The sequence below is a fragment of the Etheostoma spectabile genome, chromosome 17, assembly GCF_008692095.1.
Source record: "Etheostoma spectabile isolate EspeVRDwgs_2016 chromosome 17, UIUC_Espe_1.0, whole genome shotgun sequence".
NCBI classification, from domain to species: domain Eukaryota; kingdom Metazoa; phylum Chordata; class Actinopteri; order Perciformes; family Percidae; genus Etheostoma; species Etheostoma spectabile.
In genome coordinates this window covers 22,359,969-22,373,687 of record NC_045749.1, presented here as the reverse complement: position 1 = coordinate 22,373,687, position 13,719 = coordinate 22,359,969, and the positions used below count along the sequence as shown (strand labels likewise).

Here is a 13,719-nt window from a genome sequence, read left to right as displayed (position 1 = left end):
GGGGGCTTAATAGCATGTGTTGGATCGAGGGTTCAAACGGTTCTCAATGTATGAAAAGAAGAGTCTCTTTGCCCGTAATACAAAGTTCATTAATTCGTATAATGTCCGGTGTTGTCTTTATACAATGCCATGAAGTAATCTTAGATGAGATGTTTCACATCTTTTCTTCCTACATCCTTCCCTTCTCCCCATCGCCTCGTCCCGCTCTCCATCTCCAACGCTCTCCATCTCCAACGCTCATCCAAGGGAGGCTACTTTAGCAACCACTCGTTCACTGGAAGAGAGGAGAAGGACAGGAGTGAGAATACTTATTCATATTCGCAGCGGCATTATTCACCCCCACCCTACCCCTACACCATATTTAATCTTTAGCAATAGCATACAATTCAAAAGGAATGGCACTCGAGTGAATGTGCTTGGCTGTGTGTGTCTGTGTGTGTGTGTGTGTGTGTGTGTGGTGCCATTATGTTCTGAGTGACAGCCCTGACAGAAAATTATACCCACAAGTACACATTGTAATTAGATTTTTTTTAAATATGATTCGCTGTTATTATGTGAGAGAAGGGATTGTTATCATAAACATATTTCCTTTCATCAGGTGTTGAAAATATAAAAGTAAACACACATGGTTAGTTTGGAAACATCCCTGATTTCCCATTCATATGCCTTGATGATTGCCTGTGGGGTGGGGGGGGGGGGGGGGGGGGGGGGGTAAGGTTGCTAAGGTTGTCCTTACACTTATCACCAAAGAGACATTTTTCCCTTTTAATGAGACCTCCCCCCCCCCACCAACTCCACACTTTCTCTTGAAGGTCTTTCCATCTCTGGACAGTAAAAAAGCAGCTCTGCCTTTGTGTTTGGCTCTCTGAGGGTCTCTGGTGAGTGCATTTGTTTCAGGATCACGAGGGTCTGAGGTGGGGGGGGAGGGCTGAAATCTCCCCCACAAATGCTGCACAGAATGAGAATTTCATCTTTCTAGGGGGAGTGGGTAGAGTAGAGCAGAACAGAGAAATAATGAGAGAGAGATACAGACAGAAAGACAATGATGGTGTGTGTCGGCCACGGAGCAGTACAATCTTGAGCAAATCAAGTAAGAAGTAAATTACACAATGAATAGCAGGGAAGAGGCTACATTCAACATTAAAATTCAACATTCTGTGCAGCAGATATATTGTCTGAAGCCGAGGAGGAGAGATGACAGAAGGCAGCAGCAGCTCCCAGGTGGCAGTTATCTGTCAGTCAGGGCCAAACAGGTGTTCTGACTTACTGCTGCCTCTTTTCTTCCCTCCTTCTCTTTAGCACATCAATCTGCGGCCTGCATGATCTCAACCATCAGCTAAGAAGCAGCTCGGCACTCAATTCTGATGTTAATTTATTTTAATTCATGTGGATGTGGAATCTAAAAGCAATTACATCAGGTATATCTAGGGCTGTATCCGAATATTCGAAATTCACTGTGGTAATTTGTCGGGATTAAGCTGCCTGCTAAATGTCCGCTAGCAGCTGGCTAATTCATGCAGCGCTATGTCACTGCATTGTCTGTCAAAAACGCAGGTCTTTCCATTTATTTTAACTGGCTAGTCCCCTAAGGTTACAGTAATACAGTAGTCGCTAAAAAAAGGTTTTAAACACTATGAACTGTTTAAAGGGCCCATATTCTCATAATTGTATTTTGAGGTTGTACCAGAAAAGGTTTACATGGGTTCATTTTCAAAAAACACCTTATCTTTGTTGTACCGCACATTACTGCAGATCCTGTTTTCACCCTGTGTGTTTAAGTCTCTGTTTCAGCTACAGAGTGAGACATCTCACTAGTTTTAGCTCCAGAGTGAGAGCCAACATATCATTTTTAAATCAATTATAAGTACACATGAAAGTAGAGATGTCGAAGTTGGCGGATTCAGCTTCTACCTCGGTACTGGAGCTTCTGAGCCCTGTTGTTGGGGCAGTCTTTGCCCTGCATGCTGAAGTTGATATTGGTGCGGATGCAGCGGTTGTTCAACGGCTGAACTGGGCGAACGTTGTCGCTCATGCTCAGGAAGATCTGAGACGGCTGGTTCTGGCTCAACAGCCGCAAGGAGTGCATCTAGGATAAAGACACAGAGAGAGAGATAGAAGCTGTTAAAAGTAGGCCAAAGCATCATGGGAATATGAGCTCGGCATTGGGATCCACTGCATTTTTCCCACCCAGATGGGACTGTATGGAGGATGAGAAAAAATGGCAGAACAACAACCCCCAGTGAGGTTTGGGTTGGTGGTCCAGCTCTGGCGTGGCGGCTGAGGCTCACCTGCATGCGTGTGAGGTACACCGGCTTGTTCATCAGGATCCACGTGGCGGTCTCAAAGCACGGAGGGATGGTCATTGAGCCTTCGTATGTGATGAAACTACTTGTCTCGGGGTAAATCTCCTCTATGTTGAGGCCGGTCAGCAGGTACGCATCATCTGCAAAACAAGAAGGATACTGTAGTTTGTACCAAAGTTGTGAATTGCAAGACAAGAAAGGAAAAGAACAAAGTGTATTTGTTATCAGATTACTCCAATTATTATTTTGAGTCATTTGTCCTTTTCCTCATATTTCACTTGAGAAAAGAAATGAGAGAAAATACCGGAATGCTTTCTCTAACCATCTTGTGACCCCTCCGACTTTTTTGTTGTTGTTTTATTTCTTTTCGGTGTAATTTGTAGACGTCTGAGCTAGCAGCAGAGAGCAGAAGCCAGCAGGCAAGTGTTATTTAACTAAACTCCTGTTCTACTTACAAACTTCCCAATCCATCATTTCATGAGTACATAACCTATTTGTACTACTGTAGAAGTTCAATCATTTCAGGCATTATTAGTGGGGTAATTCACGAGATACACACTTGTTTCCAATAGCACCTGCACCAACCTAACCAGCTGATAGCGCTAACTCGCCAAGTGTTAGCCCCAGGTGAAAAAAGCTTCTGGGGGGGTGTAGGGCTTCAGGTCATGGTGCAAAGGACCCAAGAGTGAAATTACTCCAAACCATCACTTATGTCCACACAGCACTACTGTAATTCTACGAAACCCGTAAATTAAGTAAAGAAGCAGGAATTTTATATTTTTAAAGGTGCCCCCCACCCCCGTAGCTCATGACTTTGTGGCATTGTCTGAAGTCCTGCCATTGCTCCATTTGGGCCAGTTCTCATTAATATTCAACCAACTAAGCTGCTGGACTCTAATTGGCAGCTAGCCAATGAGAGCCTGGCTACCACCATCCTTCACCCAGCTCATGAACAGTAATGAGACAACATGACATCAGACTGACAACTGTTGTGATTGGTCTGATTTCTCCTCTTATGTCTTTTCAGTCTCTAGAGCTACAGAGGATGAGCAGTTCATCTTCACATTCACCACATAACACACACACACACCACAACACACACACACACACACACACACACACACCACACACACACACCACACCACACCACACACACACACACACACACACACACACACACCCACACACACATAGGGACCTCACAGATTTCAAAATTGCAAGTAAGAATGGGTTTGTGTGGCAGGGCACCTTTATGTCTACCAACTCCTGAAGGAAATCTCTGTCTCTTTAGTCCCGCTGTGATCCCCTGCATGTCTCTGACTGGCTGTCTGCGGTTTGCTGCTGAGCAAGTAGAGGACACTAGCTTTTTACAGCTGTTTCACTGAAAACCGCTGCCTGCTGCGGCGGAAACAGCGCTGTGAGAGCAGTTAGAGTAAACCAAAGAACATCCCAGTTGTGGGCTGAACAGTTAATTAACTGAAAGTCAAAATAAAGCTCTGTGAAGTCATGGGGAGCTGCAGGTTCAGCTGATAATTCTCTGTAGGTCCATCACATCATCATGGACATCCTTTTTCACCTTGGATACATTGTTATTATTTGAAATTGTGATTGCCCAACTGAAGGTGCATTAGTGATAAAAAACAAACAAGAACTGCAATAAATAGGTTAAAACTAGAACAATTTGGTCTCAACACCATGGGGGAGCAGAGCATTCAGCGGCTCAGTCTCTGGAACTCATTACCCCCCCAACTTAGAAACATCGATTCATCCCCTCCCCCATTTCAAGTCACAACTCAAAACACATCTGTTTAAAACTGCCTATTCCACTCGAATGTCTGTTGCTGTGCCTTTTCTGTTGATTTTGTGTACAGTATTTTTTGCTGTTTTTAATGTATGTCTACACTGTACAGCGTCCTTGGGCACAGAGAAGGTTGAAATTCCACAGGATTTCACTCATTTCACTGGATCCCGTCCCCGTCCTCTGTCTCTGTATTGGTTTCTAACCTGCAGATGATTCTGAGGACTATGGTTACCTTGTCCTCAGTCTCTGAGGGTAAATCCGACAGCTAGCTAGCTCTGTCCAATCTGAGGACTTGGTTACCTGTCCTCAGATCTCTGCAGGTAAATCCAGACAGCTAGCTAGACTATCTGTCCAATCTGAGGACTATGGTTACCTGGTCCTCAGATCTCTGCAGGGTAAATCCAGACAGCTAGCTAGACATCTGTCCAATCTGAGGACTATGGTTACCTGTCCTCAGATCTCTGCAGGGTAAATCCAGACAGCTAGCTAACTATCTGTCCAATCTGAGGACTATGGTTCCCTTGTCCTCAGGTCTCGGCAGGTAATCCAGACAGCTAGCTAGACTATCTGTCCAATCTGAGGACTATGGTTACCTGGTCCCAGATCTCTGCAGGGTAAATCCAGCAGCTAGCTAGACTATCTGTCCAATCTGAGGACTATGGTTACCTGGTCCTCAGATCTCTGCAGGGTAATCCAGACAGCTAGCTAGACTATCTGTCCAATCTGAGGACTATGGTTACCTGGTCCTCAATCTCTGCAGGGTAAATCCAACAGCTAGCTAGACTATCTGTCCAATCTGAGGACTATGGTTACCTGGTCTCAGGTCTCTGCGGTAAATCCAGACAGCTAGCTAGCCTATCCTCCAATCTGAGGACTATGGTTCCCTGTTCCTCAGTCTCTGCAGGGTAAAATCCAGACAGCTAGCTAGACTATCCGTCCAATCTGAGGACTAGTGTTAACCTGGTCCTCAGGTCTCTGCAGGGTAAATCCAGACAGCTAGCTAGACTATCCGTCCAATCTGAGGACTATGTTACCTGGTCCTCAGTCTCTGCGGTAAATCCAACAGCTAGCTAGATATCCGTCCAATCTGGGACTATGGTTACCTGGTCCTCAGGTCTCTGCAGTGTACATCCAGACAGCTAGCTAGACTATCTGTCCAATCAGAGTTAAACTAAAATCGACTAAAACTACTTCTAAACGTACACATGTTCCACCAAAACAACTTCCTTCCTGAGACTATTTAGCAGAGGCACCATGACTCTGTCCGGTGCTGTAGAGGAATGTGTGGCAAAGCGAGACTAATCTGGTGTACGTTGTGTGTGAAAAAAGCCTGCAGTTCTTTTCTATGTTCTCTGTGTCTCTGGGGCTCAGTTGCACAGTCTGCTCTACTTTGATCCTCCAGTTATGTCACTGGTGTCCAGAAGAACTCCAGTGTTACCTTCAGCTTTGCTAGCTGGGGGCGCAATGGTGTTCATAAGCTTCTAGTGCTGTCCTAGACTAAAGAAATTCTTAGTTGACTAACGCATGATTTTGTCGACTAATTGATTAGTTGATTTAATCGACAAAGCTGCGCGCTTTGAGATGTGCTTGAGACTAGAAAAGCACAAGATAAATGTATTTAATTAACCATCTGTAAAACTGAGTTTCTACACAATTAATCCTGCAAAACCACCACTTTAAATCTTGTGCTCACCAGAAATGTGCGAAGTTTCTTGGAAATGACTAATTAAGCATGACTAAGCATAAAAAAGGACTTATCAACTAAAGAAATCTTAGTCGACCAATAGAAAACCACAGATTAGTTGACTAATCGACTAAGAGGGGACAGCCCTACAAACTTCCTTGTTCTCTTCTCTTGTGTTGAAACCTGCAACGTTTTCATCAACAGTGTTGACTTATTCAGCCTTATTCAGCCAGAGAGGGACAGAGGGAAGCCTCCACAACCTGAGCACCGACTGGTGGGACCTTCGATCAAATCGCCCACTGCCGCCAACAGACACTGAATCATTCTGCTGCAGTAAATGTCTGCGTGGGCAGTTTTTGTTGGATACTGTCCAAGATGACAGCCATTGTGCATGAAGGTTTTACTCCCTACCTGGACAGAGGTATGCTGGAGACCTTCTTTAGGATCCTGAAGATAAACATGGGAAATACAACCAAGACCAGCCAAAATCCTAGCTACTTGGATTGGTCCCTGCAGATTTGTAAAGGAAGCAGGACAGATACAGGACAACCACACCTCATTGTCTTTCTGTTTGCACTATAATTTCATAAATGTCAGTTTTTTATTACTAAGTTGGCTGTGCATCTCCTTCTTTAACAACTAAAAGAACTCGGCGATCACATGCAACACATCCTGGCACATTTAGGCATGTCTGCCATGGCTCTCTGAGCACGAGAACTTGCTGGGAATTCATTTCTTCAATCAACTACATATTCCATCAGCATGATTGGGTATCCAAATTAAAGGTGGCAAATTGTCACTTAAAGATTTCATATATACTATATTCTTGGGTGCATTTAAAAAACATATGACTGCCTAAATGATCTGTCTCTAAGAGCCTGCAGGACTCACTATTCCCTACATAATAAACACTTGAAGTTTAAGACATAATGAGTGGTTAACTGAGATTTTGGACACTTTACATCCTATTAAGACATCAAAGGTGCAGTTATACATCCATGTGGGATATTTGTGAGTGTGTGTGTGTGCGTGCGGGCTGTAAACACATCAAGCACTTAGCTCACTTTTCAAAACTCATTTTTCCCACTTTGTATTTGCCATTTCATTTTGTGTTCTGTGAATGACAAGCTGTTGGTGTTGCAGCACAAAACCTCTTTTATCCAAACTGTCTCGCTGTCAGGACGCTAATTAGACAGACCGCAGCTCCCCCCCCCCCCCCCCCCCCCCCTTCACACTGCAGTAACACGCGCTCAGTAACTTGTCATCTGTTGATAAATGGACTGCCGATCATAATAAGGTCACTGTGGTGGACCACTTCAGCTTTAATCCTAATTCAGATGTGCTTTGGATCACTTTTAAATACTGCATGAATCAAACAGTATGAATCAAAAGAAAACTAATAAGCAGATATGCGTAATATGAGAAAATCCCCATAAAAAACCCGAAGCATGTGACTGTGCGTGCATGTGTGTGAGACAGTGTATCCGAGTTTTGACAGCTGTCATAATTCATGCTCCTCTCCAGCTTCAGGACCCGGAGGACCCCCCCCCCCCCCCCCGCCCTCCTTCTTCCCTCTGTTGGCTTGGAGACTCCTCCCAGTCACAAGGGGTCAGTTTGTTTATCCAGCCCCCATTAATCCAATTATTTGTCTCTTTTTTCAAACTAGCCCTGGGAGATGTGTGTGCCGATGCTTCTCTCCAGCATGGCAGGCTGGCGGAGGGAAACCTCCGGAGAACCTCTGCCTCACCAACAGCCTCCTCCAGCTATCTAGAGTTCCAATCCCCATCCCCATCCTGCAGCATCCCTTCACTTAGCACTTTGGTTGAGATGAATTCATTATGCGTATAGAGATCAAAAAAGTAATGTCAGAAATTGCAATTTGACCATTTGCTAGTCTTGCATTGCCAGACCTGTGTCAGCGCTGGAGTATGATCTGGCCACACCGCCTATCTATTATATATATTAAAATATAATCTCCAGCTTGGTTGTATTACTTTAAACCAATGACAGAGATAGTGGGAGGGGAGGGATGTCAGGCTCTATCGCAGTAATGTAATTTGTTGAGCAAGGGTGGGGCTAGCAGGGGTTCTCGGGGTGGCACCTGCCCCCCTGATATATGATGGTCCCCCCCTAGTCATTTTCCAAAATGACTCATGAAGCTAAGGTAAGCTCAATAAGCTAGCTATCTACAGCTGATACAATGTTCATACAAAGTATTTGAAGTGGTAAATCTGTACGCTCCGTAAACTGTGCCATGCCAGGCGGAACCGGAAAGCTTGAACGGTCGAGCAACAGTAGCCTAACTAAAACAGTATACGTTAATCAGTGTTTCAAGGTTCATAAGTACAGATGTTTTAACATAATGATTGCAGCATATGGGCACTTACTTTTATATGTTATTCTTGTGATGGTGTCTCTGTTCAGCATTCGATTCAGGAATGAGTTTGATGCCTCTGCAATCTGGATTAAAAGAGAGAAAGAGAGAGGAAAAAAGGGGTAACATTTAAAACATGAGCTGATCATGTCATGAATTTTCATCTCAAGTTTAAATGAATTGTACTGAGTTACAGTTTTAAAAAGGATAATGTAAGTGTATTTTTCTTTATGACACCTTTAATGCCCATGAAATGTCTAACCCCGCTGATGTATTTTGCACTGTCAGATGCGCCTACACTCTCTTGCACTGCTGCTTTGCCTTCTGGAAAATAAAGGCTCCCACTGTTTTCAAGAAACCATTAAAAACAGCTCCGAGACACACACTGCCGCTATGACAAAACATAATCTATCTTCTTAAATAGCAAATACATGGCATTCTTGTCCTAACATTACTTTATAATGGAAACAAGTTGTATTCTATCAGAGCTGAATGTGACCCAGCAACATGTTATCCTTCAGTCCACAGCTATATTCTGCCTCATCCATCCCACCAGAGCAGTTGCACATTGGTTGCATCTTAAACAATTTTGACATACTACGAATAAAACAGTGTTATGTTTTACTCATAGATTTGGATAAACAGCTTTGACTTGCCTCCCTTTCTTTCCCCTCGTCCACGTTTGTCCCGTGTTTTCCCATTCATCCCGCAATATAGAAACCAATAGGGCTGGGTAGATATGCTTTTGTCCCGATTTGATTCCATCACGATTATGGCTGTGTATCGGCAAGAATCTGGCGATACGATACGTTTCACGATACATGGGCCACGAATATTTTGATACTGTGAGTAAGGCAATACATTGGAATTTTTTTCAAGTATTGGGATTCGATAGTATTGAGCATTGTGGTTTTCTTCTTTAACAAAAAGAAAAGTTGAATAATACACTTCCAGAGACAACATATCATGTAACATTTCTAAAAACTGATAGTTTTCTGAGAAGAATGCACATCCTATGTCAGTCAGTCTGACATTTAGTTCATTATTAAAGAAGAACATGACTTGTGTTTTCTCTGCTTGGCTATACCGTATAAACGACAACATATTCAGGAGAATCATTTGTAATTAAATTAATATTGATGGAAAATAAATGATTTTAAAAATAATCAGGATAAATATGTTTTTTATGTTTCCCCCGCCCCTAAAAAGCCAGATGTTCATTAGTGCTGTATTGCTGGCTCTTCGGACTGCCTTGTGTTGCTGAACTGTTTTTGACAACTGATCCTAGTCAGGCGCCTGTATTGTTCTCACTCTGCAGCTGTGTCTACATTTGCACATCTCCCATGTTGTCAAGAACCTGAATTGTTGGTTGGTTTTGTTTCATTTCATTTCATTCACCTATGTCTTCTAGAAACAACATTTACATACTACTAATTTCTAAAGGGAAACAGAGATTCTACGTCAGTTACGTTCAGTGGCAGAAAACACTCAAGGGAGGGATATCTGATTAAGTGGTTTATGCATACATCACACTGAGATATATTCTTAGATATATTCTTATTTGTGTTGTAATATTGATTTTAGCCATATTGCCAAGCCCTCCACATAAGTGTTGATGTTAGTTGATAACAGAGTGTTTACAAAGAGGAGTAAGTAACTAAACTAAATTGATGTTCCACAGTGACTCTTGGAATCAGCCATCTGGCTCACAGATGTACAGATGCTTTCCTGCATGCCTGTAACCAGTTGTACGACAGGGGAGGCTTAGAAGAACAGCAGATAAGCATTAAGATGATTTTTCTTTCCAACAGCAGTGGTATTAGGGCGCCAAGGCTGCTACAGAGCGCACACCTACAGTAAGTGTGCAGCTAATTGGTAGAACGGGGGTAGAGACAATGGAAGAAGCACAACAGCATATGAGCAGCTCTATAGTGTAATTGGTTGGGAGCTGTGTATTTTGTGGATATACCATTAGTTGCCATGGAAACATAGCCTGCTAATGACAAACAAACAAAAACATTTGCAGCCTGCTTTCACCTAGACAATTGCAGTATGTCTAATTGATGCCAATCAGCAGTACTCCATCACACAAAGTTGGACTGGTAACGTTGATGCTTTCCACAATATCTGCACATGAATTGGGGAAAACTGCGGCTGAGGCAAGTAAATGACCAGGGGCCTGGTTAGCCCATGGTCCAGCTTTGGGAAAGATCGTGAAGGTTAATCACAGGTTAGAGACGGGACACAAATTTGGGCCCACTTTCGATTTTCAGATCCTCGGCCATCCAGCACCCTGACCTGCACACCTCGCTACATGAAGGGCAAACTACTTCCTGCATTACCTTCCTGGGCTTACCTCCTCAGATACTGGGCTTGGTAAAAATACACAGAATATTTCTTGTCAAACCTTTACCCGTGCGCCCCATGTTCCAAGGCTCAGTCCTTACCGCAATGGCCCAGGGTTTGATTCTGACCTGCGGCCCTTCGCTGCATGTCTTCCCCCTCAGTCTCCCCGTTTCCTGTCTAGAACTGTCCTACCAATTAAAGGCCAAAAAATGCCTGGAAAAAAAACCTTTGTCACCATGACGATTTGGTGATCTCTGTCAAAGACCACAGAGACTTACTGCTCCCAAAGGTCAAGAGACACTTTTAATTCTTAACTCCACTCCTACTCCGCTTCACTTCTCTCTCCCAATTCTGAGACATGCTTGCTAATGGCTGAAGGGAGCACCTCACACTTCCTGTCCCCCCCACCCCGTGCCCTTCATCCGGCTTTCCTCTCCACTCCATCTATCCCTCATTCATGCTCGATGGACTTCACAACTCTAATTGTCGAGATGTCTTTGGGCGAAGTGATTAAAAAGAGATGTGCTCGTCCTCCCCCTCCCAGCATTGCGAGTGAAATGACTTAGTCGCTGACCTGTTTCCTGTTATCTTCAGGCAGACATTATGCCTTTACCAGCCACTCATGCTGCCCACTGCTTTTCCTACTTTCCGTCTCTCTCATTTCAATCGTTTTCCTAGAAAAGCACCTGAGGGGATTCAGTCCTTCTGTTCCCTCTATTCCAGGATTGAAAATGAAAAGTACAGACTTAGCACCATAATGTTTATCGGACACATTTCTTGCTGTTAGATCAATTGACAATCGAGCGAATCAGTGAGTTTTACACTGCCGGGGGACTTCCTTTCCCACACTGAGCTCCTCTCTTTCTTCCATTCATGTCCCAGTAATGCTCATTATTAACTGGCTGCAGCTGCTGCTGTGGTCCTACTCTACCTGCACCCTGCACTGCTACTACTATTAATTATAGTCACAGCTGTATTATCTTCATTGTTACTAAAAATGCCAATGTTCATCATACCAACTGCTATAATTATTATGGATCCTAGTTCTGTTTATCTGTATCAGTGTCTCCGTGTCCCAGTGGCAGATGGCCGCCAGGGTCAGACTAAGGGTCCGTCCGAGGCTTCTGCCTGTTTAAAGGAAGGTTTTCACTGCCACTGTCGTAACAAATGCTTGCTCTTGTTGGGTCTCTTAAAATTATAGTGTTTATTGTTAGTGTGTGGTCTAGACCTATAAGTGTCCTAGGATAATGTATGTTATGATTTGACACAATACAAAAAAAATAATTGAATTGGTGCGTCCCCACATATCTGCAGTTTACCCACTGCTGTCCTTTATGTCCTTTATGGTGCCTCACAACTCCACGCCTAGAATAAAGGCCCTTCCTGGCATTCTCAGTCACAGCAACGGGATGGGAAATCTGACAAGGCCTTGAAAAAGTGACAAAAACGAGCTTCTGCTGAAAGAAAGATGTGGCTAATTAGCACCCATCTGCTCCATGCTACTACTGAAGTGTCTGACCTGCTGAAACACGCTAGGACAGCAGGAGAGACATTAGCAGAAAGCCAGTTGGAGTACAGTTGGGACGATGTGTGGGTGGCAGGTGATTGTTTTTTTAAATCTCCTTTTTTTCCCTTTTTTTTTTTTCTTTTTTTTTTTACACATGGGCATTAACAAAATTGTCTTTCCTGGACTTCACTGCTTCTAAATACTCACAGCTGCAATGTATTTTAGAGAATGTTGTACTAGAGTATTTATAGGAAGCTTAACAAAAGGGATCAACAGAGTACTGTTAAATGAGTCAGCCCCCTTTTGGGTATAATGAAGGACTCTTTAATCTTAAAGCTGTATTGGACAGTGTCTATTTAAATCCAAAACGCACACAACATGACATGGGTCAAAAACTATTGGCTGTAGTTGAAGTGAAGATTCCAAATTGGTAAGCCTAAATTGGAAGAACGATTTCAGATCCAATAGTTTTAAACTTCAACAGAGGACTCGCCTTCAAGAAAGTTAACACTTGTCAATGGAGAGTGGCCAGACTCTCTGGACTAATGACATGGACCAGAGTCTGGTAGGACCAGGCTAATGGAGCAGAGTCTGGTAGGACCACGCTAATGGACCAGAGTCTGGTAGGACCAGGCTAGTGGACCAGAGTCTGGCAGGACCAGGCTGATGGACCAGATTCTGTCTAGGACCTGGCTAATGGACCAGATTTTTGTAGGACCACGCTAATGGACCAGAGTCTGGTAGGACCAGGCTAGTGGACCAGAGTCTGGCAGGACCAGGCTGATGGACCAGATTCTGTCTAGGACCTGGCTAATGGACCAGATTTTGTAGGACCGGGCTAATGGACCAGAGTCTGGTAGGACCGGCTAATGGACCAGAGTCTGGTAGGACCAGGCTAATGGACCAGAGTCTTGTAGGACCAGGCTAATGGACCAGAGTCTGGTAGGACCAGGCTGATGGACCAGAGTCTGGTAGGACCAGGCTAATGTAAAAGAGCCTGGTAGGACCGGGCTAAAGGACCAGAGTCTGGTAGGACCAGATGTCTCCAGCGTTTCTGGACATTGAGGCTATCAGCAAAATAAATCAGGAATGAAAATAAAAAGGAATGAAAACTGGGGAATATGCTTCCGGAACCTACAACTCGGAGTTGTAAAGTAGAAAAAGTTGCTGATTTCTTGTTTTAGCTGTAAATTCCAATTTGATTGTTTTCTTTTAAGGATAAGGCCAATGTACCCTAACATAGAAAACTGTGAGTCTCTTATTTCACCTTTACCTCTAATAAATCATACATTTTTTAACATGGCTCAAAGTTCAGAGACAAAGCCAGCCAGAGGCTAAAATCAGAACTCCAACAACCTGCTATTTTCTAACAGATCTCTAATATTTTGTACTGATGATTCATCTGGATGAGTTTAGTGTCACTTCAAGCCTTGGCTCGGTTCGAATATGAACAGGACTTATATATCCCAAATCACCTGAGTTCGTAGTATGTGTGGCACTTTTAAGAGGAAATAAATAGATTTCTAAATAGCACACATGGTAAGTGTCATTTATGATATGATTTCTTTGGCAGCTGAGCCCAACAGCAGTGCAGAGCGGCTGTTTCCTCAGGCTGTCGGATCCGCCAACCACACCGGCAGCACTCCACTCCAAAGCCTAGCTCCTTTCATAGTCCTCTGACACTCTTCTGTTGGTTAAAAGGGG

At 43.7% G+C, this 13,719-nt stretch overlaps 1 protein-coding gene across 1 annotated transcript in view; it reads right to left on the bottom strand.

The window, feature by feature from the left end:
- The window catches only part of LOC116705503 (carbonic anhydrase-related protein 10), a 205,151-nt gene that overhangs the window by 777 nt on the left and 190,655 nt on the right, over positions 1-13,719 (bottom strand). The window contains exons 6-9 of the mRNA XM_032541706.1: positions 8,176-8,248; positions 2,289-2,443; positions 1,912-2,086; positions 1-274 (exon numbers count right to left, since the gene is read on the bottom strand). The exon at positions 1-274 is cut by the window's left edge and continues 777 nt beyond it. Coding sequence (XP_032397597.1) covers positions 252-274; positions 1,912-2,086; positions 2,289-2,443; positions 8,176-8,248 — 426 coding nt within the window. The 3' untranslated portion in view covers positions 1-251. The remainder of the gene's footprint in view (positions 275-1,911; positions 2,087-2,288; positions 2,444-8,175; positions 8,249-13,719) is intronic.